The following is a 22,356-nucleotide window of genomic DNA, read 5'->3' as shown; positions in this document are numbered from 1 at the left end:
TAGCCTTCCCTCTTTCCCTCTGGATCTCACTGTCACACATGTAAAGTGGCCTTTCCTCTGGATATTACTGTCTACGTGCAGGGACAGGAAGAAATGTTCCACCCAGCCACGTTGGAAAGTCATCCAGAGACACATGTCTGTTCCATGATGTTATTTTATAAGTAGATTTACCTGGTTGCTCTAGTAAGAAAAGGAACCACAATAAGAAAACTATAATAGGAAAAACAGGTTAGTAAGATCAAATATGTTTTCAAAAATGATGTTCATTTTTCCTAGAAAAAGAATTAGCCTGGTGTAGTGGTACGCATCTGTAATACCAACAAAGGGAGGTTAGAACAGAGTTCAAGGCCAGCCTAGGCAAACACTTTGACTCAAGTAAAAAGACTTATTGTATAAAAACAATAGTAGTTCCTTAAAACAGCTTTATACTAGAAATTATTCGCATACTTGCAAGAAGAACACCTTGTAGCTAATGTTGGTGTTCACATCTATGGCTTAGACAAGTGCCCTCCCTCATTGTTCATTCACAATTAAAGGGGTTCTGGGAGCGCTTGGAGTTAAAGCCAGCTCCCAGCCCACACTGGCCGTGGTAACCCATGCCCCACAACTGCCTTCCCATTACCCCAGGGGCTGACTTAGCTCTGAGCAGCCCCATGCAGCTGTGTCACCCGGGCAGGGTTTTGTGAAATGGATCTGAGTTCTTGTGTGCCTGTGTTGTTCATTTCTACAGGCTGAAGCAGTGCCCGGGAAGGTAAGGGGCAGAGTGTGGCCCTTGGCCCAACTGTGCCTTTCTGCCAGTGTCACTCAGGCTATAAATAGAGGGATTAGTCCACTTCCCTTCTCATCAAACTAGAAAGATGCCAGAGGACACTACCAGGCCACTCTGACCAGTTGGAAAGGCTTTAGGGACTGACCTATGAGATAAAAATCTTTGCATTTACATGAATAAAAACAAAACAATGCAGTATCCCTCAAAATGAGCATGGTGGTGTATGCCTATAATCCCATCATTTGGGAAGTACAGGCAGGAAGGTCAGAAATGTAAGGTCATCCACAGCTTGGTATAACAAGTTCAAAACCAGCATGGGATACATAAGACTTGGTCTTTAAAACTACATTTTTTAGCTAGGCATGGTGGTACAAGCCTTTAGTCCTAGCACTTAGGATGGCAGGGCTACATGACAACCAACCAAAAACCAGTTTCCTTGCTTCACACTTTATCAAACCTTGAAAGATTAAAAATAACAAAATGTATCAGGCCATGATGGTTCACACCTTTAATCCCAGCACTTAAGAGGCAGAGGCAGGTGGATTTCTGAGTTCAAGGCCTGCCTGGTCTACAGAGTGAGTTCCAGGACAGCCAGGGCTACACAGAGAAACCTTGTCCTAAAAACAAAGCCAAAAAAAATTAAAAACTCATTCAATTTTAAGTTTATGATTGAGGTTTCGGCCTTGCTTCATGGCACAGCAGTGACAATCCTGCCTTTCCTGAGTACCTAGAGCCTGTGAGTCGCAGGAGCTCCTAGGACATGGGTGTCTTTCCCTTTGAGACGGCTGCTGAGCTAGCCATGGGAGCTCAACTCTAGATGTCTGGATTGGCTTTAGCACAAACCTACGTTGCAGCATTAGCAGGAGGTCTCTACACACCCGCTGTTGATCAGCTCCCATGTTTCCAACAGTGAGCTATTCACCAAGCAGCTCCCATGCAAATGTTTAACTGGCAGAAGTGCTCAGGACGGTGTGAGGATGTACAAGACATGGCCTCTGCACTTGCAAGTGTAAGGGGAGCTACATGCTGGGTTGTTCCAGAAGTCCCAGCAGTCCATGGGGGAGTCCAGACCTGCCAGAAACAGAAGCACATGGGATTGTTTACCAGGGCCCATCGGTGCTGCTGTCCAGGCACTGTGCCTTCTGGAGGGCAAGAACCAGAGCCTGCTCCTGCCTTAGCAGGGTTCTCTGTCCCAGGAGACCACATAGCACTCACGTGGCAAATCACGGTGTCAAAAATAGTGCCATTCTGTGTGACCATAAACATGTAAATAGAAAAGCAGGCTGAAGAAAAACTGGGTTTATGAGTGTCTGCTTGCTGAAGTTCTCAAATAATTCCTACAGGTGAAACTCTAAGAAATGTGATGTCACAGTTTAAAATAATAGAACAGCCCCATGAGCAAAAGTGAACAAAACAGCCGGTTCTAGATCTGCAGAGACTGATACTGGAGTCACCGTGTGATGCAAAATGAATGCTTGCATGACCAGGGAGATTGGGAGGGAATAAGAAATGAATATAAACCATAGATCAGAACTGTGACACACATACTTCCAGAAGAACTAAGTGGCACATTCTGTGTGAAAAGATGACTGAGGTGGGCTGGCCGAATAGCACGCTAGACCCAGAGATGTGTTTAGAGAAATTATCTGAAGAACAGACTGGGTGGGGGTGGGGGGTGGAAAGCCAGCCGAGAGGGCCTAGCAGACGTGTAAGTGAAATTCCTAAAAGAAAAAGTGGAAAATGGATCATTTTGAGAAGATGATGATGAAAATGTCTCAGGGCTGATGGAACATTTACCTGCTGTAGAGGGCTTCAAGAAAGAGCAAGACTCCTGTCTCAAAAGGCTGAGAGCCAAGGAAGAAGTCACCTGACATTGACCTATGACCTTCACCATGAGCACTTGAACACACTCACATACACAGGGAAACAAATACACTAGAGAAGAATGAACAACCACATTCTACATGCCTTGGGAATTAACCAAACAATAAGAAGATGATCATGAAGAACTTTCTGCCAGTCATTTCATTCATTCATTTCTCAGGGCCAGGGATCAACCTCAAGTTTCCCACCACTCATCTTGGGTAGCTTACCACCATCTATCACCCCAGCTCTCAGGGAAGTCTGATGTCCCATTTTAGAATGGGAGCTATCAAGAACCTTTAAGCAGAGGCTGGGGCCAGGCTGGTTCCCAAAGCAACCAACTCCCACACATGGAACTGCTGTGCGTCCGGGGGAGGCTAGACTCGTGCTCATGGACCTCCCCTACAAACAATCAATAATGAATCTTTACAAAATAACGCTTTCTTAACCTATTTTAAATTGTGACCAGTCAAGGAAAGGATAGGATTCCAAGCAGGGCACCTAGGAAAGACCTGGGAGCCTCTGACTGGCTCCTTGGTGAGTACATTCCCAAAGCAGGCTGAGGAGCAGACACCAGGAACATGAGGTGAGGATGGGGTGGGTCTGAGGCAGGGCGGAGGCTGACAACCTGACCCAGAGGATTCAGATCCCAAAGGCACATGTGGGACTTTTTTACCTCACAGTCTGAAAATCCTGACCCTGACTCTGCTCTCTGAAAAAGTGAACACATTTGGTATCTTCAGTTTATAAACAAGAAGAGGGAGTGTGAATGGTAGTGTGTTTATTCTGGATGGAGGAGTCTAACTGTTGTAGCCAAGGCTGCCTTTGAACTCCTAGGCTGAGGTGATCCTCCTGTCTCAGCTTCCTGTGTAGGTGGGACTACCAAAGGGCATCGCTGGGCATGAGGAGAAATTAAAATGTTTTCTTGCAGGCTGGATGGCTCAGCCGTGTTAAGGCACTGACTGCTCTTCCAGAGATCTTGAGTTCAATTCCCAGCAACCACATGGTGGCTCACAACCATCTGTAATAGGATCTGATGTCTTCTTCTGATGTATCTGAAGACAACAACAGTGTGCTCACATATATAAAATAAATAATTTAAAAAAAAATGGTTTCCTGCTTCTGGGCATAGCAGCTTTGTTTGTGGTCCCAGCTACTCAGGGGACTACAAAAGCCTGACTGCTAGAGCCTTGGAGCTCAGGGTCAGCCTGGGCAACACGGGAAGACCCAGTCTCTTTAAAGAGTCCTCAAGTCAAGTTTACAAGAGTGAGTGTTTTTTAACCCCCAAACAAGAGGAATCAAAGTCACCCAGAAAGCAGCAGCGACAGAACAGAGAATTTTTAGGGTGGATTTGAGTAGCAGTTAAAATTAGTTTGTGCTCTGGGTGAGTTCCTTTGTTAGGGACAGCCCTTCTTTGTTGTCAGACAAAGAGAACTTCCCTTCAGTCACTGACTGCTTGACACTCTTTTCCAGATCCTACTCACACTGACAGATGAACAGAGACTCCGAGGGAAGAAGAACCTGCTGTGCACTCGCTCCAGGAGCTTGACAGAGGCTAAGCCTCCACGGTGCTGGGAGGGGTCCATAGTATTTTTTTGCTGCCTCTGAGTCCCCAAGGCCTTTAAGCAGAAGTGACAGTAGATGCTTGCCATCAGCCAAACCAGACTTTTACCAGGACAACAGGGAAACAGACCCTCTGGGTTTGGATGAGACTTGGCAGTGGGGACTCTCGCCTGATGCGTTGTGTCCCTGTCAGAGTACCTTTCAGAGTGTGCCTTTCCCTGCCCTCCCCCCTACCCTGCTAGGTCCCTTCTGTCTCTCCTCCCGCTGCTCACAGATGGTATAAAAGAGGCTTTTTGGCTATTTGCATCTGGCTTTCGCTTCTTTTCCAGATTGAAATATTAAGTTTATTTTATTTTGTACAAGCTTCAGATCCCAACATCAACCACCAAACTTGATCTTCCCTTTCCCAAGAGTGTGGGAGGCGGGGAGCCAACAGCACCGGTTCCCCAGAGTGGGGGGGCAAGTAGGCGGCTGCCGTGGTATAGACGCCATTTGGAATTACTGACTTCTAAGATTAATAAAGTAATTCAACTTTTCTTCCTTTTTTTCTATTCACTAATTGTCTACCAGTCAGTATTCTCTCTTAGGGCTAAAATGGAATCACCTTTTCATCGTGTTTGATATTTCATTGTTGGACAGTTTTTCAGTTTTCATTTTAGAATAGGAGCTATCAAAGCTTTAAGCAGATGCTGGGACCAGGCTAGTTCCCAAAGCAACCAACTCCCACACATAGAACTACTGTGTCCCCACTTGCTGTTTGTCCTCTGGCAGACTTAGTCATTGTTGTCTTCAGAACTGGGTGGGGTGTATGTGCCCAGTTGCTCCAGCCTCCCCGTACAGTTCCTCTGGGCGAGTGCAGCACACTGCCATCCATCCCAGTACGCCTTCCCTCCAGCGTACTTAAGACAGCTCCTTAGGCAGTGTTGAAATCCAAACAGAAAAAAAATGACACCTTAGAAGGTAGATGGGGACTGTGTGGTGGCCCTTGCCTGTCATCCCAGCATGAGGAAGGCAGGGGAATGGCCATGAGCTAGACACCAGGCTGGGCTATGCTATGCAGTAAGTTTGGAACCAGCCTGGAAGACTGTCCCTGAGAATTTGTCTCAATAAACTGTCTGAAGAGAAGAGGGAGGAAGATGAAGACAGAAAGGGGGACTTTGTTGTCTTTTTAGTGCATGGATCTGATTCAGGCATAGTAGACAGTACGGTCTCTCAAGAGCAGGGGAGAAAAAGGTTTCCCATGTAGTCCTGAGACCATCTTAACTGCCCACTTGGTTTGAGTTGGATAGGAGACAGATTCTGATTCCTGCTAGTCTCATTCTGAGTTATAGAGTTGGATAAAAGATTCTGGGAGTTCACACACAAATTTCACAGGAAAGGGAATAGAGGCCATAAGCTTAGGATGAGAACTTTCAGAACAGCTGTATTTCTTGGACCAGCCCTAGGCACCCAGTCAGAATGAATCCTCAAGCTCCATCCTTTCTGCCCACCAAGGGCCAAAGCCAGTATTGCCTTGCCATACATGATGCTCCCAAGGCATTCTTTCTGGTACTGGGCTTGGCTATAAACCATATGGATCATCCTAGCCTTCCTCCTACAGCGGTGTCATTTCCAGTCTTACTGCTCACCTCAAAACAAGTGTGTGCTTCTGAAGACATGGCTCAAATGGCTCTAACCAGATACCAGCCCTCCCCGTCTGTTCGTACCTGCTCCTTGACATGAGTAGTATCTGTCATGAAAACATTTGAAATCGCCATGTGGTCATTGAGATTGGCTTAACAAGCACATCTAGCTACCTTGGTTCAAACTTTGTAGCAGGACCCTGGGAGGCAAGCTAAAAGGAACAGAAATATTATATCCCGCATTTTTACCGATGCTAGAAAGGACTGGTGTTTGATGCAGCGCATTGTTTCCCCAAAGGTAATTTATACAGGCCCTGCCCCAATAGAAAGCACACCTCTAGGACTGCAGCCTAAAATTAAATGTTATTTCTGTTTCAGATTTCTTTTAAGTGTGTGTGTGTGTCTGTGTCTGTGTCTGTGTCCTCTGTGTGTGTGTGTGTGTGTGTGTGTGTGTGTGTGTGTGTGTGTGTTGTCTGCATGTAACTCCATGTGCCGTGTGTGTGCCTGGTACTCATGGAAGCCAAAAGAAGACATCAATCAGATCCTTTGGAGCATAAGCCACAGATGAGAGGATACTGGGAATCAAACCCTGGTCCCCAAGAAGAGCAGCCAGTCCTCTGCCCTGAGCCATTTCTTAAGCCCAGATAGTACATTTCTAGTGGACACAAGAACAAATCCTCACGCTTACTTAAGGTTGAGGATAAAGGTAACAATTAATACACTGTAGTACTTTGTGGTGGTGCGCGCCTTTAATCCCAAGACTCGGGCAGAGGTACTCAAAGCCAGCCTTGTTTACATGATGAGTTTCAGGACAGCCAAAGCTACATAGTACTAACCTGTCTCTAAAATAAAATAGACTGGTAAATGATGGCAGCTCCCCCATGGCTGACATGCCAACATGTCATGTGCAACCAAACATACATGTGCATACACGCACACACACACATATACCAGAACACTTCCACAGCCAGGATTTCAGTCCAGGGACATGGGACACTGGATAAACTTGGACATGGACAGAGAACAAAGACAGTCTTGGTTGACCAAGCTCTGGAGTTCAGTCCTGAACTCAGAATGCACACTCACATGCACACACTCACACAGAAGTGTGCACACATACATCCCTCAGCGTGCAGACTTCAGCTTCGGTCAGACAACAGTACCTGTACCTCAGTGGACATGCTGGAGGCTGACGGCTTTCAAGAGCTTACTAAGACTAGCAGGATCCTTGTTCCACTGGCTCCCTGAAGATGAATGCTGAGCCACAGTGGAATTCCGAGTTGCCCCGGATCTCTTGCCTCTAGAGAGGCCCCCCAATCTGATAACAGAATTTGCCTCATTAGTGGCCTTTTGCAACAAGTGGCTTCTTTAATGATCAATGTGATTTGGAGGCAGAGGTGAGATTTCCAAAATTGGTGCCATGTCGTGCTTGAATTGAAACCTCAATGGCATATTTCTACACTCAAGCCTGTGCATCTTGCAGCTGTCCAGAGATTGAATGACTTTTTTCTACGTGTGTGTGTGTCCCTCTTCCCGTGAACACACACATGGAGGCTAGAGGTGCCTTCTTCTCTTTATTTCTTGAGACAGGATCTCTCATTGGCCCCAGAGCTTGTGACTTCAGCTAGACTGTATGGCCAGAGAGCCTCCAGGATTCACCTGTCTCCACCACCCGCTCCAGGACTGAGATTCCAGATGGGCACTACTATGCCTCCCTTTTTTGTATGGGTGCCAGGGAGCCAAACTTGCAGACACTGAACCCACTGAACCAGCTCTCCCCAGACACAAGATTAGTATAAATGTTTATACATCTAAGCCGCTGACTCTATGTTTGAGAATTATGTGCCCTGCAGGAGGGACGTGTGCCCAGACAGTGGTACAGTTTTCTTGGATGCTAGAGGTAGCACAATGAGCCCAGTGTACTCAAACAATTGAGAGATGCTCTGCCTGAATTCCAGTTCTCTCTGGTGAGTAGATACCAATGTGCAATTAAAAGAATATTTATGGAGTCCGACATACACCTTAGAATGAGGTTTTTACTGTTCTAGAAGAACCTTCCAGAAGATGAAATCATCCATGATTTCCCCAAAAATATTTATTTATACAAAGATTCTGAGAGTAATATTTGTATTTGTCTTTATACTTCAGTCTGTGCATCTGGGGCCAAGTTATGTCAGACATGGGAGGCTCCCCGGAAACTGTACACATAGCACCTGCTTCCAGGAACACCCGGGGAGCACAGGGTCTAGGGTAGGAGGTGATGCCTGATGACCCAGGCTATGTGGATCCAGAATCCAGAGAATGCACCCTAACCCGGAAGGTGTCTAGCCAAATGTCCAAGGGGAAATATGGCCAAGAAGGAAGGCAGAAGGAGGGGCCCCGAGTTATACATGAGAGAACCAATTCTGACCTCTGCCTTTGAGCCCAGCATCTCTAAGGGACCTGAGATAGCTAATTGCTGGCCAAGAAACTAATTACATTATCTTTGATGACTCATGATGCTGATCGAGGTGAAAAGACAGTTTGCAGAAAGAACAGATTGTCCTTAATTCCAGGCAGTGCAAGATATGATTCCAGGGGACTTTGGCTTGGTAAACTGAAGAAAAATGCTTGCCGCCTCTAACGACATCCCAATTCCCTAGAGCAGATGTACTACAGTGAGTAAAGCTGACCTCAGATCTGAAGTGCCTTCCAGTCTGGCCTTCACCTGACCACTACCCCCCATCTTCCCTAGGGTAGCCCGAGGCCATTGCCACTCACAATGTCCACTCATTATCCCTTCTCTACCCCACCACCTCTGCCTGCACCACAGAAATTCCATGTTCTCAACAGTTTGCCTTCCCCTAACCAACCCACACTTTCTTTACCACAGTGATTCTCAGAGCTAGCAGAAAGAAATGTTCCAGAAGGAAGCCTCCCTCTCGGCCTTCCGCCGGGAGCCAGGGCTTGTGGGCTCCAGGCCTCTAGGGTGAGGTCTGTCGCTTTCCAAGGAGCAGCAGTCGGTGGTGGCAGTTTCCCTCCTCTGTTGCAGGCTGGCCTCAGCTGCACTTACAGGACTTCACCACCATGTTGGACAGCTGCTCCACCTTGGGGGTTCTGCCGACATAGTACAGGATGGTCAGGGGCTCCAGGTCCTGGGGCACACAGCATGGGGAGGCCGATGCCTCCGGATTCAGGGTGTTGTATAGTCCAAGCACCTGTGGGTGGGGTCACACTTTTAGCAGGAAAAAGCCAGGCCTTAAACCTGTGACCCAGGAACTATGCAAGTTGTAGGGGCTATCCTAAGTAGCCAGAGTGGCCACGGAGATCTGTTTAAAAGGGATTGTGGGAATGGTTTGGATAAGAGACCAGTTGCAGTCATCCAGTGTGGCAGAAGGTGTAACCCATGGACTCGATTATGTTCCTAACTGAAGCCTACGACAGTGTAGTTGATCTGCAATTAGTAAGAACTCTTGGCTGCTAAGAAACTCCTCCTAAAGGTCTTCCTTTCTGTAGGTTTCCACATTGGTGGGAAACATTCTCAGTCACCACTGCCTTGGCACGTTTGGTAGTTGTGAGAATGTGTGCCCCAGACAGGATGTAAGTGATGCGCTTTCTGGAACTGGCTCACAGCTTACTACCCTGCCCAGCATCACCCTTAAGGAAGGCGGGTTGCCGAGGCTACAGACCCTCCGCCCCTTCTATTGCTATTCTTTCCTACATGTTTTATGCTGTCTTAGTGGAGGTAGAAACTTCTCTGGATCCCACATCTCACCAACCAGGTGAATATATCTGTGACACAGGGTGATATGTGACAGTTGAATAATTTCCATGGTACAAAAGCTTCAGACAAAGTAAAAGGGATACTTAAAATTATAGTTGGGGGCTGGAGAGATGGCTCGGCCGTTAAAGGCTAAGCTCACAATCAGAACTATAGTGGGAACTCTGCATGTATGTGCACGTAACTGTGTACGAGTTCATGTCAGTGTGTCTGCTAGAGCCTGAATCCAGAGCATTGCACACACTAAGCATACTTCTTACCCATGTGTTAGCTCCCATGGTAGGGATTTAAATGGCGGAGTGCAACTGAGTAGAATTAGAGCAGCCTGCCAAGATCAGAACATTGTTACAGGGATCTTCTCATCCAAAATTACCACTCATTCAACATTCAATCTTTCGTTTCATTCACTCATACTGGCAAGTAGCCCATCTTATCAGTGGAGCCCCAGTACCCCAAGAGCATGCACCTAGCTCCATACCGTGCTGTGGGTTGTGTCTGCGCTGCGGAGGTATGGGCAAGGGCCTGAGCAGAAGTTGGCATAGTAACCCTTAGGTTCGTGGACCCACTTCCAGCCTAGATCCTGCCGGAAGTCAATGTAGAGGGGGCGCACACAGCAGTTCTCCTCCAGATTGCTATGATGAAAACATATACAGGAAATCAACAAAAAGGGAGAGTGATGATCAAAGAAGTCTCATATGTGTCTTCCTATTTCACACTGAGGCACTTCTGCCATTATAAGAGGCCATCATGGGAGGTAACTCTAGTCCATTGAATCCTAGGCTCAAATGCATGTGGTTACAGCCATGACTCCTAGGTAACCTGGGTCAGGCTAGCAAGGCCACTCCAATCCTGTTGTCTGCAGAAATCCATTTGGCAACCCCTCTTCATCCTGTGGGCATATACTCTTGACTTCAACAGGTCTCTGAAGACACCAGGAACTCACTATTTCCAAAGGCAGCTATTGGTCAAAATCTTCTTGTAGATTTTAAGACTGAACCATGACAGACTCTAGTTGATCTTTTAAATAGCCACTCCCCACCCCATCTTCTCTGACTCCTCCTATTCCAGGGATACTCATTTTCTTGGCCACCCTTGAAGGAAGGGGCAGTCATGTGACTTGATTAATGGCCAGCCAGAACTAGAGAGGTTGGCAGAGAGTAGGATGAGCTCTGGCAAAGATACTTAATTATTTAGAAAAGTAACAGCTGGAAAAAGAAAGCTGTTGGCTCATGCCTCTTTTTTCTTAAACATGGACAAGTCACCTGCAGTTCTAGAAAACCTCATGACCACAGGCAAGAAGAGCCTGTACAGGAAGCAATCTAATGAGATCCCCATCTCTTCAAGGGCAAAATCAAACAGCCAGACCAACCTTAAGTCTGCTACAAGAAACCCCCTAGGGTTGAAGTCACTCCTGTCTGCAGCTAAGAGCATTCACCCTGACTGACAAATGGACACACAGAATGGGCTACAGGTGGTCCACACTACCTCTTCCATTCCTCCTGCTTCCTAAGCTGGCCATCACTAACAGTATATTTAGTTGTCCCACCCGAACTCCATACAGGCATCTTCTCTGGCCAGTTGACCCTTTCTGCTCCTTTCCCTGGAAGTGCCCCACCACCCTGGGTCTCTACATATCCAAACTTCACCCATCCTTAAAGGATGACTTCAAGGAGTGTTCAAACCCCAGCCTTTCCCGTGTCCATGGATGTACTCCCAGCTCCCAGTCTATAAGAACATCCTTCAGACCACCTCCCAATGTCATTTTCCTCCTGTTATTCCTGGCATGTAGGCTTTCCCATCCTTCTCACATCTGTGAGCAGTGCAGCTGTTCATAAAGAAGAGAAGCAGCCTCCGGGTAGGGCAGGTCCCTTCTAACGTCCTTGGTGACTTCTCTATCCCAAGAGCTCCCCTGCGGATGGAGACTGTCCTGTCTTCCCCATCCAGCACTACATAGGTGTGACGGATCCTGTTAATTGTCAACTTGAAAGAATCCACACTCACCTGTGAGAAGGGCCTCTGGGTGTGCCTATGGGGGATTTTCTTGATTATGTGAATTGAGATAGGAAGACCACCCACATGGGCAGCACCATTCCCTAGGTAGGGAATGTGAGTTGGAGGAAATGAGTTGAACATTAACATGCATTCTTTCCTCCTCTTCCTCTTCCTCTTCCTCCTCCTTATTCTTCTGATTTTGAATATAATGAGCAGCTACTTCAAGCTCCTGCTATCCCCCTGATGTCACCTTCATAATATAGAACTGTGACTAAAATGTCCCTTTCTCCCTTATGCTAATTTTTGTCAGAGTATTTAATCACAGCCATGGGAAAGAAAGTAAGACAGCAGAGCCCCAAGCACTTTCTCAATGGACTCCTACATTAGTGTCAACCCCACTCCTATACCCAGACACATCTTGCAAGTACTTCAAACAGGAAGACCTAGAGGAAGCTTTCCCTAAGCATCCCCAGTGCCAGCATCCCAGATTCTCACTTTATCTAGACCTGGCCAGAGCCAGGCTACTGAAAATACTGGGCTCCCATAAAAACAAGAAGAGGTTTGGAAAAGACGTCCAGCCTTCTTTCCTGGACACATCTGTGACAAGCATTAGGGATCCTTGGCTGAGTGGGACTCAGATCTCAAGCCAGTACCACACGATGGATGGTTAACCTCACCCCCTATAGAGCCAAGGCTCACCGGAAGCAGTAATTGGTGTCTAGGGCCCTTTTTTTCCTCTGACCACCCTGGCCTGGGCTGTCCAGTCGGTGTGGGGGAATCATCATGAGGATCAGGTGCGGGTTGTGGTGATCCTTCTGCTTCTTGAGACGCCCCAGGTCTCCACGACCATGGTCATCTTCATTGTCCACTCCTGCAAAGGAAAGCAAGGCTATAACCTCCTGTCTAAACACAAGCAGTACCCTTTGCAGACTGCTTCCACACATTGTAACCCATTACTGCCCAGTCAAGATGAGGGACAGTACAGTCTGTGAGGGAGGAAAGCACAGGGCAAGTCTCACCTCCACCCCCAAGAAGGCACAAACTGAGGGGATCAACCAGTGTCAGAAGCACTCAGTGGTTACCATGGATACCCTTCTAGACAACCAATCATATACCTGCACAACTCCTGCACAAGACCTCATCACCTTCCTGGGATGGATGCATCCTGGGCTCCCTCATGGAGTCATGAGTATCTCCTGTCAGCTACTTCGGGGCTGCCACTTCAGGGTTCTGAGACTTAGAACCTTAGGGTTTGGGTTTCCTGGTAGAATCTGAACTAGTCACGATACTATAGAAGTCCTAACAATTTAAGGTATTGCAGTTTGAGATAGTCTATGTGGGAGTCAAAGAAGCTGGACTTCAGAACTGTTGCCATTCGTATCAGGCTTAAGGCTTCAGAGGTGTTCTCACTGAAATTCACATGAAGCAATAGAATATTAGACAAGCTTAGTAAGAGAGCCCAGATTCAGCTGAGAAGAAGACCAGAGCCTGACACAGAAGCCTTTGTTCTAGCTGGGAATCTCATTTGTAAAAGACAACCACTGACGACTGACTAACTATCTTTACCAGGGCGAGAATGCTGGAAATCTAATTTACAGTTATATGAGGAACTTGGATCTTAGAAAGGGCTTCTGGGTATATAAGATAAATAGAAGCCCTAAGTGTGTGGTGGCCTTTCTTCGATGTACAAGGGACAATATTGTGGTGGTGGTAAGGTAAGGCCTTAGCCTTAACCTGTATGTGAAGACGTGGTTAGGCACTGTGGCTAGGATGTTAAACTCTTAGCTTTAGAAAATACAGAAAAGGGTCGAGGTCAAGCTTATGCAGAGTAAGGGATGACTGAGGCCCAGGCCCAAGGTCTATTCTAGGTACAGAGCATCCTTCTGCTCTCTCCAGATAATCCTGTGTTCACCCCACTTCTCAGGTGCCCAAAATGGAGACAGGAAAGGAAAAAAGAGCTTCTCTGAATCCCAGGAAGTTGCATTTATATTAGAAACAGAGCAAAGACTCAAACTTGAGTACAGCCCTATACAAATGCCCACAGTCAAACGCTCAAGCCAGGAAGCAATCATCCTAACCCAGATAATTCCTGGGCAAGGGTCAGGAAGGTAGGTCCAGCAGCATCTGAAGCTTGGTAGCCAGGACACTCATGTTCAGGCCCACTGGAATTCACTTCCTTGAGAAGAGTGAAAGGCAGCTGTCATTTACTGAGCTATCTATTCTCTCAATTGTGGACTGAGCTGCTGAAAGAGGCACTCTTGGCCTAGTTCCCTGGACACCTGGCCTGCAGGATTTCTCCACTCCTCAGAATCCTGCTGCCTCTTAGATGCTAACATGTTCTCTCCAAGTGAAATGCTCACACTCAGTGCTTTGATGACAAAACAAAATCACCCATGTGCGGAACGGTCAGCCATCTCTGCGAAGGAAGCTGGTTCCTTTTCTTAGGTTTGTCAAGGGGATCTCCAACTGTATTATCTGTTCCAGAATCCCACCACACCTCAGTATCAGTACCTTTGAATTTGATTTCCATCACCTCGTGGACATTTTCCAGTATGTCTCCATTGGGCTGAAAGGTGTGACATGGACAGTGGATGCTGATTTCCAGACCCAAGTTGGACTCTGCAAAATAAGACCCAGAGTCAGTGAGTGACAAGGCAGTGTGCCCAGCATCCAGGCAGGGGTGGAAGTGAGCTATATTGAGAGTCACAGGCAACAGGAAGAGCTCGCAAAGCTCAGAATGAGCCTCCTGGACAGGGAGCCACATTCCACATATTTCCATTACATTATGAATAACAAGGTGGGGGTGTAAGTATTGGGCCTCGTGGAGGGTGGAAATAACCATCCATTTCCAGTGGATGATAGAGACTGTTGCCTACATACATGGGGCAAAAGGGTGAGGGCACAAGATGAGAAGGAAAAGCTTGCATTGCCTCCGTGTCTTCTGAGACAGAAGATGTTCGAGTCAGCCTGCTGAATAGGAGGAGAGAAGAGGCAGGGATGGGGGGACATGGGGAGATGTGCTAAGGGAGAAACCTCTGAGCAGGAAGGAATTTTAAAGAGCACAAAATGGAAGGCTGAGTGACAGGAGTCAGGGGGAGGGAGTCAGAAATCAATGCCTGAAGTCACTACCAACAACTCCAAGTCCATAAATGACATTAGCATTTCTGCCATCACCATGGAGACTGAGAAAACAATTATTCCAGAGGATATAAGAGGCATGTTATGGTTATATGTGCTTATATTTTGGTCATCTTTTCTCTAAAGAACAAGATGTCATGAGGTAAAAAGATGATGTGGACATTTCTTTGAAAAGCCTGTCACCATGATGGGAGGATGGTTGTGTGGATGGCTCCCAAGGTGAGCAGCATGGAAAAACAAGTGTGACAGAGAGTAGTCAGTCTGTCACTGATTGCCCTAGAGAGCAATGCTCGTGGGTGCAGACAACACGGGCTCAGATGGAATGAGTTTGGGGAAACCCAGAGGTGCCAGGGTTTGTTGTCAGACACTGAGTGCCAAAAGGTCAACTCGGGCCTTTCCTCCTCTTGGCTGCGGGCTGGTATTTTGGCAAGCGAAATCAAAGCAGCACAGACAGTGGTGGAAAGGACTGAGTGAAGTAGAGAGAAAAGGAAAAACAAAAGGAAGTGAAGGTGGGGTCAATAGTTCAGTCTTTACAGGAGTGCGCAAGCATGACTGCAGAGTTCAATTCCCAGAACCCATGGAAAGAGCCAGGACACAAACACATGCTTATAATCCCAGAACTGGGGAGCCAGAGCTGGGAGGATCCCCAAGGCTCTCTGGGCATCCATTTTAGCCAATCAGTGAGCTCCAGATCCCAGTGAAAGACTATATTGAAAAACAAAAAACAAAACCAACAAAACCAAAGTAGATGATGACCATGATTTCTGACCTTCATATGTATTTGCACACACATATATACAAGCACATATATGCACACACACACACACACACACACCTAGAGGTACACATACATGCACACAAAGTACTGAAAAGTTCGACTAAATCAAATAGTTCCAGAGAAAACCAGTTTGGGTCTGGTATAGTCAATCCTGGTGGATCTGAGCTCTGTGGATCCCAGAGTGGAAGCTAGCTATGGCTGGTGTAGGAGCGACCACAAGAGATGGATGGACCTTTCTAGGTTAATACTTAAGTGAGATGATTGGTTTCCTGTTTCCTGGAGTCACCTTAGTGGTTGATCATCTAGCCTCAGGACCAACCTGATGTCTCCCTAAAATCTATTGTCTACAGGGGACACTCCAAAGTCCACCTGGTTCAACACCTTTCTCCAAGACAAACTGGTACAGGCATGGTGACCCAAGACACCATGATATAAGCCTGGCATCCCAAGTGTCCAGATGCCATGAACTCAAACTAACTATCTCCCTCCATAACCCCCAAAGTCCAACCGGATTTGTGCTGTCCCAAGGAGAACTTCAAGAGCACCTGTTAAGTTTGATGATCTCTGTTCGCAAAGGTTAGCTCATCGGGGCAACAAATCAATAGAACGAGGCAGCTGAGCCCCACCTAGAGAAGACATGACCAGGCGTGAAGGCCTCTACTTGGTGTTAGACAGCTGGGAGAAGCCATAGTAGCTGCTATGAGTAACACACAACCTTTTCTGTTCAAGGATGTCCAAGGTGGGGTGGGAGTACACCGGAGTGAGTAAGTTCTATGATTCTGTGTGTTAGAGGGTGAAGGTACATGCAGATGTGTTGGAGAAAGGAAAGGTCATAGCACGTGTGGCCAGCACTAAATGGTAGCCTAACTTGGCCTATGGCTCAGAGATGACAATTACCAACACTTCTTGACGTTACTATCAAACTGCTGTGGGATTTTGCCAGCAATATAGTTCATTTAGTCTCTATAATAACGTGTGCTTCCCAGCCTTGAGCAGACTGAACAGACCTTGTTTGCCACACAGGACCTTAAAACACCTCGGGGAAGCCAGCTGCTTTGTTTACACTTGAAACTTCCTGCAAGAACTCAGAAGAAGAGACTGCCCGCTGAGCCTGCTTTGCGACATGATCCAGCTGAAACAAAAGATGGGTTTGGTGGGGCTTTCCATATATATATATAAATGTGTGTGTGTGTGTGTGTGTGTGTGTGTGTGTGTGTGTCTGTGTCTGTGTGTGTCTGTGTGTGTGTGTGTGTGCGGGCGCTTAATGTTAAACTTTGAGCCTTGATCAGAGAACTTTATCTTGGCTCCACATTTCTCTCGCCCCTCTTGTCTCTGTTTCATTTCCAGCCCTCCTTTCAGGTGCACCCAGTTTGTCCGTAGCCACTGGGCAGCTACATGATAATCCTACTAACCAAACACATGAGTGAGATCACTGAGGTTAGAGCTATTAAGTAGTTTACGCAAGATACCCGATCAGTAAGTAGTTATTTCAAGATCCAGGTAGAGAGCCTGTGGGTTCTGATAAGAGATCCTACAGTATACATTTTGTTTTTTTTAAACAAGGGCTCACTACATAGCCCAGACTGACATGGAACTCATGATCCCCCTGCCTCGGCTTAGTGCTGGAATTACAGGTGTGTGCCCCCACTTCCAGCTGAGACACTACATATCTAGTTGTTGGGGGACAAGGAACAGGCACCAAAAGGCACCATAGACAAAGCTGCTACTTTCATCAAGATGCAAAATGGCCATGCTTTCTTGCTATGCCGCGCTGCACCATGACTCTAGGGTACATCCTACCAGCCTGGCTCTGCATACAGAGACGCTATAGGCTGTATGAGTACCAGCAGAGTGGTGGGAGGACCTGGGTCCTCCATCCTGGACAGAACCCCAGAACAATGCAGCCTGGGTACCTGGAGCACACAAGCTCGCAGATGCTTCCTGAGTGACTCCTAAACCACAGGTGTGACTCAGTCCTCATCAATCCACACCGCCAGCTGCTCCAGCTCTCCAGTCTGTTTGCTGCCTGGTTTGGGGCCATGAACTCTGAGGAGATTCATGAACAAAGGCCTCAGCTACTTCCCCCTGAGGGAAGGGAGGGGTGGGCAGAATTTGCCTAAGTGTGAACTGAAGGTTCCAATGAAAAACAAACCTCAGAATTGGCAATGGCAGGGTGGTGGGTGGGGGACCCACAGGTTTTATTATGAAATTATCTTTTCGGATGGCTCAAGGAGTCTGGAAAGCATGTTCTCCGCAAACTTCTCACCGAGTTCTGCAGCTGGGAACAGAAGCCCTCCAAGTGCCCAGGGCAGCAAAGAAATCCAGGTGGCACTGATTAAAATCAGACAGGGAAACTAAGAGACGAATTCCACCCAGCCCCTTCTCAGAGCCCAAGCTAAGCACTGAGTGGAGAGCCGCCTACACGGGGTTGCTTTGTTACCACCATTGGCAGATTCCTGTTGTTTCTCACAGGCTGCCTTCCTGAAAGGGCCAGGACAGGGTCTCCAGCCTACCATGTATCAACTCAGTTACTAAACAAGGTCCTGTAGATGGGGGCTTGGAGACTTGAATCCCTACAGAGTCTGGGAAATCATGGAGGGGCGGGAGTCACCTCAGAGACTCACCCACAGGGAACACTGGGAGATGGGGAAGACTGCATGGCGCGTTTCAAAGGGTGACTACTGGTCATCTCTGGTATACTGACAGGGCCAATCTTCTAATTATTAGTCAAGAAAAATACGGAATATTTGGTTGGTGTGTTGCTGTTGTTTGAGTGAGACAGGGTCTCTACATAGCCATGGCTGTCCTGGAACTCACTATGTAGACCAGGCTGGCCTCAAACTCACAGAGATAGGTCCTATTCCTGCCTCCAGAGTACAGGGGGATTAAATGTGGGCACCACCACAGCCAGCCCAGTTTTATGAGAAATCCCCCAGCTTTTAAAACAAAACAAAATGAACAAAAAACCCCAAATGACCAAGAGTTAAACGTAAAGGCAGGTAGCCTGTGACCTCTGCCTTCAAACGCCACTTTCCTAAAACACGAAGGACCTCTGGCCATCAGTATGCCGTTGGACCGGCTGTATAACAGTGGATGGTAGTGGAAAACTGTTGGTGGGCAGAGAAGGAACCCTGGATATAAGCCTCCTACCTCCACCTTCACCACCATCGCCATTAACGGTCAGAGCAGGAAGTACCAAGATGGTGTCATGAGACACCAGACTTATTTCTTAGGGGACAAAAGTTCTAATCCAGACTGGAGAGGCTCAGACTTATCCACTCTGGTCCTCGGCTCCCTTCTCTGACATCATGAGAGTTTATTCTTACAAGGCACATTGAAACCCACAAAATTCTCTCAAGTACATGTGACCCTTGAAACAAACAGCTCTGGGAGGCCCGCAGGGTGGAAGCCTTACTTCATTTTCCAGGTGAGGAGAAACAGTGAGTGGATATGATATTTAGGACAGGTGACATCTGATAGAAATGAGCAGGGTTCAATGACCCCAGGCACTCGAAATTCAACTAGGCCACACAGAACCTGTCCCAAATCTCTTCTTCTAGTCTTCCCACTTCCAACAGCTGCTGAGACCGCCTGGCTATTCCGTCCAAAACCCATATGTCGTCAGAGATTGCTCTTGAATCTTAGTTTACCTGATCCTAACCTATTGGCTCAACCTCCAGATTACAGAATGAACCCATATGATTTCTGTAGCCATGGTACTGCCTGCATCCATGCCCCGGTGGCCTTGCTAGGCTGCTACAATGTTCCCAAAACTTTTTCCCTTTACTTCCCCAGCAGCTGGGCTTTTGTGAAGGGCCACAGCCTTGTAGTCACGTGCCTACCTTGCTTATAGCACTCAGAACACTGGGAACAATCTTAAAACCTTTCTACAGTCTGACACATACTTGACCAGATGGCCTCAGCTCACGGTCTTCCAGACTGTTCACTGCTGCTACAGCAGAGCAAACTGGGTTCAGCCTAGGTACCTGGGTCTTACTGTTCCTTTTGCTCAGGTCACCCTTTAGCCTAGACTCCTGGCATCTAGACACCTGGATCTCACTGTCAGACAGGTTCCTCACAGTGATCTCCTGTAAGTAGCCAGTGTTGGAGCCCCCAGGCATCATCACCTAGATTCTTTAGTTTTCAATGCGTTGTCTGACACTCCTTTCTATGTCTCTGCCACCAGGATGAAATCCCCATGAATCTGAGCGCTCACCTGTCTTGTTTGCTGCTGAATTCCCAGGGCCTGACTCAGCACCAGCGTTTAAGGAGGGATTGGAGAACAGAGTTAAAGCTGGCTGTTGAACCCAGATGTATGGCTCCCGCTAGTTCTCTCCCCTTCCCTTTCATGAGGCAGAAGGAACCTAGGATCCCTTCAGAAATGTTCCTGCTAAGAGTTTACCTACCTCTCCGCAACAGCCACTCACGCACAGTGTCAGTGACATCGAAAGACAGCCACTCAGCGGTGCCCCTCGTGGGCAGATTCTTGCCACCTATGTAGCGCTGCTTGGCTATGTGCTCATCCGGTCGAAGTATCTGTGGGGCAGAGAAGAGAGTGAGTATCTGAGGCTGGGACAGAGTACCAGGGATGGGTTACAATGCCAGGTTGGTGAGCCAAGCAAGGGGAGACCTAAGGCTTCTGAATGCCACCCTCTCTGTGCGCCTCAGGGAACGCAGCCCTCTTAATGACAGAGGCTGGAAGGAGTCAGCTTCAGACTGAGGTCTGTCAAACCCCACGCTCAGTGGAGGCCAGACACGGAGGAGGAACTGGCACCTACTATATGGTTTCCAGCCAGAAAGAATACCTGGAAGAGCTCAATCCTCTGCTCTGTGCGCTTGGAGCTGGGGTTGGGCACCCGCAAGACCCGGAACTCTGCCCGGAACAGATTGGTTCCATTTTTCTCCACTGAGGACACATTGAAACGAAAAACCTTAGAGGTAATTCCTTTGGGGCAGACAGCCAGTTCATCTAGAAGGAAAAGCAATGAGGAGAGGCATAGTGAGTGAGGACCCCCCAGAAATGGTGTGCCGCCAGCAGACCAACACTAAGTGGCCACAGTCCTGTTTATGACCTCCCTAGAGGCTTAAGGCCTCTGACCTGAAGGTGAAGATGCTAGGAAGATTCTTGGTGACTCCAGAGTCATATAGAATACCAAATAAGGAGCAGGGAGACCTTGGAGCCCGGGGACACGTGTAACTGAGACTGAGCCAGTCAAGTGTAACTGTCCCCTTTGCCCACTTGTACACATAAAATAAAATTTTATATTTTATGTGTATGTGTGTGGACCTGAGTATGTGTATGTACACCACAGGTGTGCAGTGCTCACAGAGTCGAGAAAAGGGTGTCAGATCCTCTGGAGTGGGAGCTACCTGACAGGGTTGCTAGGGATGGAGCCCAGTCTTCTGGAAGAGCATCGAGTCCTCTTAACTACTGGCCAGCTCTCGAGCTCTCCTCCCATTGTCTTGCTATCCCAAAGCTGCTAAGTGCTCTAGACTAAATTTCTTAATTTTTCAAAAATATAGATTCTTATCCAGGCCTGGCAGCACAAATCAGCACTTGAGAGGCTGAAGCAGGAGGGTCTTGAGTTCAAGGGCAGCCGGGTCTATGTAGCAAGTTCCCACCCAGGCTAAGTTTCCAAAACAAAACAATCAATCAAACAAACAGATTTTAAGAAGATGGCAGCTAGTCACTTAGTTATCTTCTAGTTAGTTGATTCGTTCATGTTCTTGTTCAGTAGGTATCTATTCATTTCTCAAAGGTGTATAGGGCTGGAAAGGTGGCTCAGTGGTTAAGAGCACCTGCTGTTCTTCCACAAGATCAAAGTTCGGCTCCCAGAACCCATGTTTGGCAGCTTGCAACCAATTGATTGTAACTTTAGCTGCAAGGGATCTGACATCCTCTTCTGGCCTCCTCAGGCACAGACGCGCACGCACACACACAAATAAATAATCAGTCTTCTACATTTTTATTTGTTTGGTTAGTTTTGTTTTTTCAGGACAGGGTTTCTCTGTAACCCTGGCTGTACTGCAGCTTGCTCTGTAGAGCAGGCTGTCCTTGAACTCAGAGATCCCTCTGCCTCACAAGTGCTGGGATTAAAGGGTGCACCACCACCACCTGTCTTTTTAAAAATTTAAACATATGTAAAATAAATACCAGGAGCCAAGTGTGATGTTGATGTCAGGAAGACACAGTCCCTGTCTGCAGGTGACACAGACAGGACCTTTGGTGACGTAGACGAACGGGAAGAAGAAATAAGAATGGATCAAGTGGGGACCAGTACTTGATGGAAGCAATCTGTGTCTTGAATGACAGTGGGGGAGGGGCTACAAAGGGATTTTGCACAGAGAGACTACTGGAGTCAGAGACAGGCCAGAGAGGAAGAGAAAGAAGATTGAGACATCAGGCTGTAGGGACACCCATGTGTCACACTGGGAGCCTGAACTTCATCATACTGAGAGTAGCGGGCTCCAGAAAGTTTTTGACTCAATGCTGTGGCCTAGTCCTACACAAGCGCAGCCTCTATAGTAAAGAGGTTGAGCCTGGAAGAATATAATTTTTTTTCAAATCCAAAGAGCTGGCTGTCATCAACTCCTTCCTCATTAAGGTTGTCCTAGTTAGGGTTAATATTGCTATGATGAAACACGATGACCAAAAGCAATTGGGAGAGAAGGTTTTGTTTGGCTTATGCTTCCACATCCATAGTCCATCACCAAAGGACATCAGGACAGGAACTCAAACTGGGTGGGAACCTAGAGGCAGGAGCTGATGTAGAAGCCATGGAGGAGTGCTGCTTACAGGCTTACTCAACTCACATTCTCTCTCTCTCTCTCTCTCTCTCTCTCTCTCTCTCTCTCTCTCTCTCTCTCTCTC

At 47.4% G+C, this 22,356-nt stretch overlaps 2 protein-coding genes across 8 annotated transcripts in view; one reads left to right on the top strand and one right to left on the bottom strand.

Annotated features, from left to right (window-relative positions):
* Ttll5 (tubulin tyrosine ligase like 5) overlaps positions 1 to 4,731 on the top strand; it is a 233,987-nt gene extending 229,256 nt beyond the window's left edge. For all 7 annotated transcript variants that reach the window (XM_028771843.1, XM_028771841.1, XM_028771849.1 and 4 more), the window contains one exon: positions 4,106 to 4,731. In XM_028771843.1, coding sequence (XP_028627676.1) covers positions 4,106 to 4,128 — 23 coding nt within the window. In that variant the 3' untranslated portion in view covers positions 4,129 to 4,731. The remainder of the gene's footprint in view (positions 1 to 4,105) is intronic.
* A 3,102-nt stretch (positions 4,732 to 7,833) lies between these two features.
* The window catches only part of Tgfb3 (transforming growth factor beta 3), a 22,790-nt gene continuing 8,267 nt past the window's right edge, over positions 7,834 to 22,356 (bottom strand). Inside the window, exons 2-7 of the mRNA XM_028771855.1 lie at positions 20,291 to 20,454; positions 19,892 to 20,021; positions 14,081 to 14,188; positions 12,269 to 12,440; positions 10,056 to 10,209; positions 7,834 to 9,014 (exon numbers count right to left, since the gene is read on the bottom strand). Coding sequence (XP_028627688.1) covers positions 8,856 to 9,014; positions 10,056 to 10,209; positions 12,269 to 12,440; positions 14,081 to 14,188; positions 19,892 to 20,021; positions 20,291 to 20,454 — 887 coding nt within the window. The 3' untranslated portion in view covers positions 7,834 to 8,855. The remainder of the gene's footprint in view (positions 9,015 to 10,055; positions 10,210 to 12,268; positions 12,441 to 14,080; positions 14,189 to 19,891; positions 20,022 to 20,290; positions 20,455 to 22,356) is intronic.

The sequence above is a fragment of the Grammomys surdaster genome, unplaced genomic scaffold (assembly GCF_004785775.1).
Source record: "Grammomys surdaster isolate TR1022 unplaced genomic scaffold, NIH_TR_1.0 210, whole genome shotgun sequence".
Lineage (NCBI taxonomy): Eukaryota > Metazoa > Chordata > Mammalia > Rodentia > Muridae > Grammomys > Grammomys surdaster.
The sequence above is the reverse complement of the archived record's forward strand: the minus strand, read 5'-3'. Positions and strand labels throughout refer to the sequence as shown.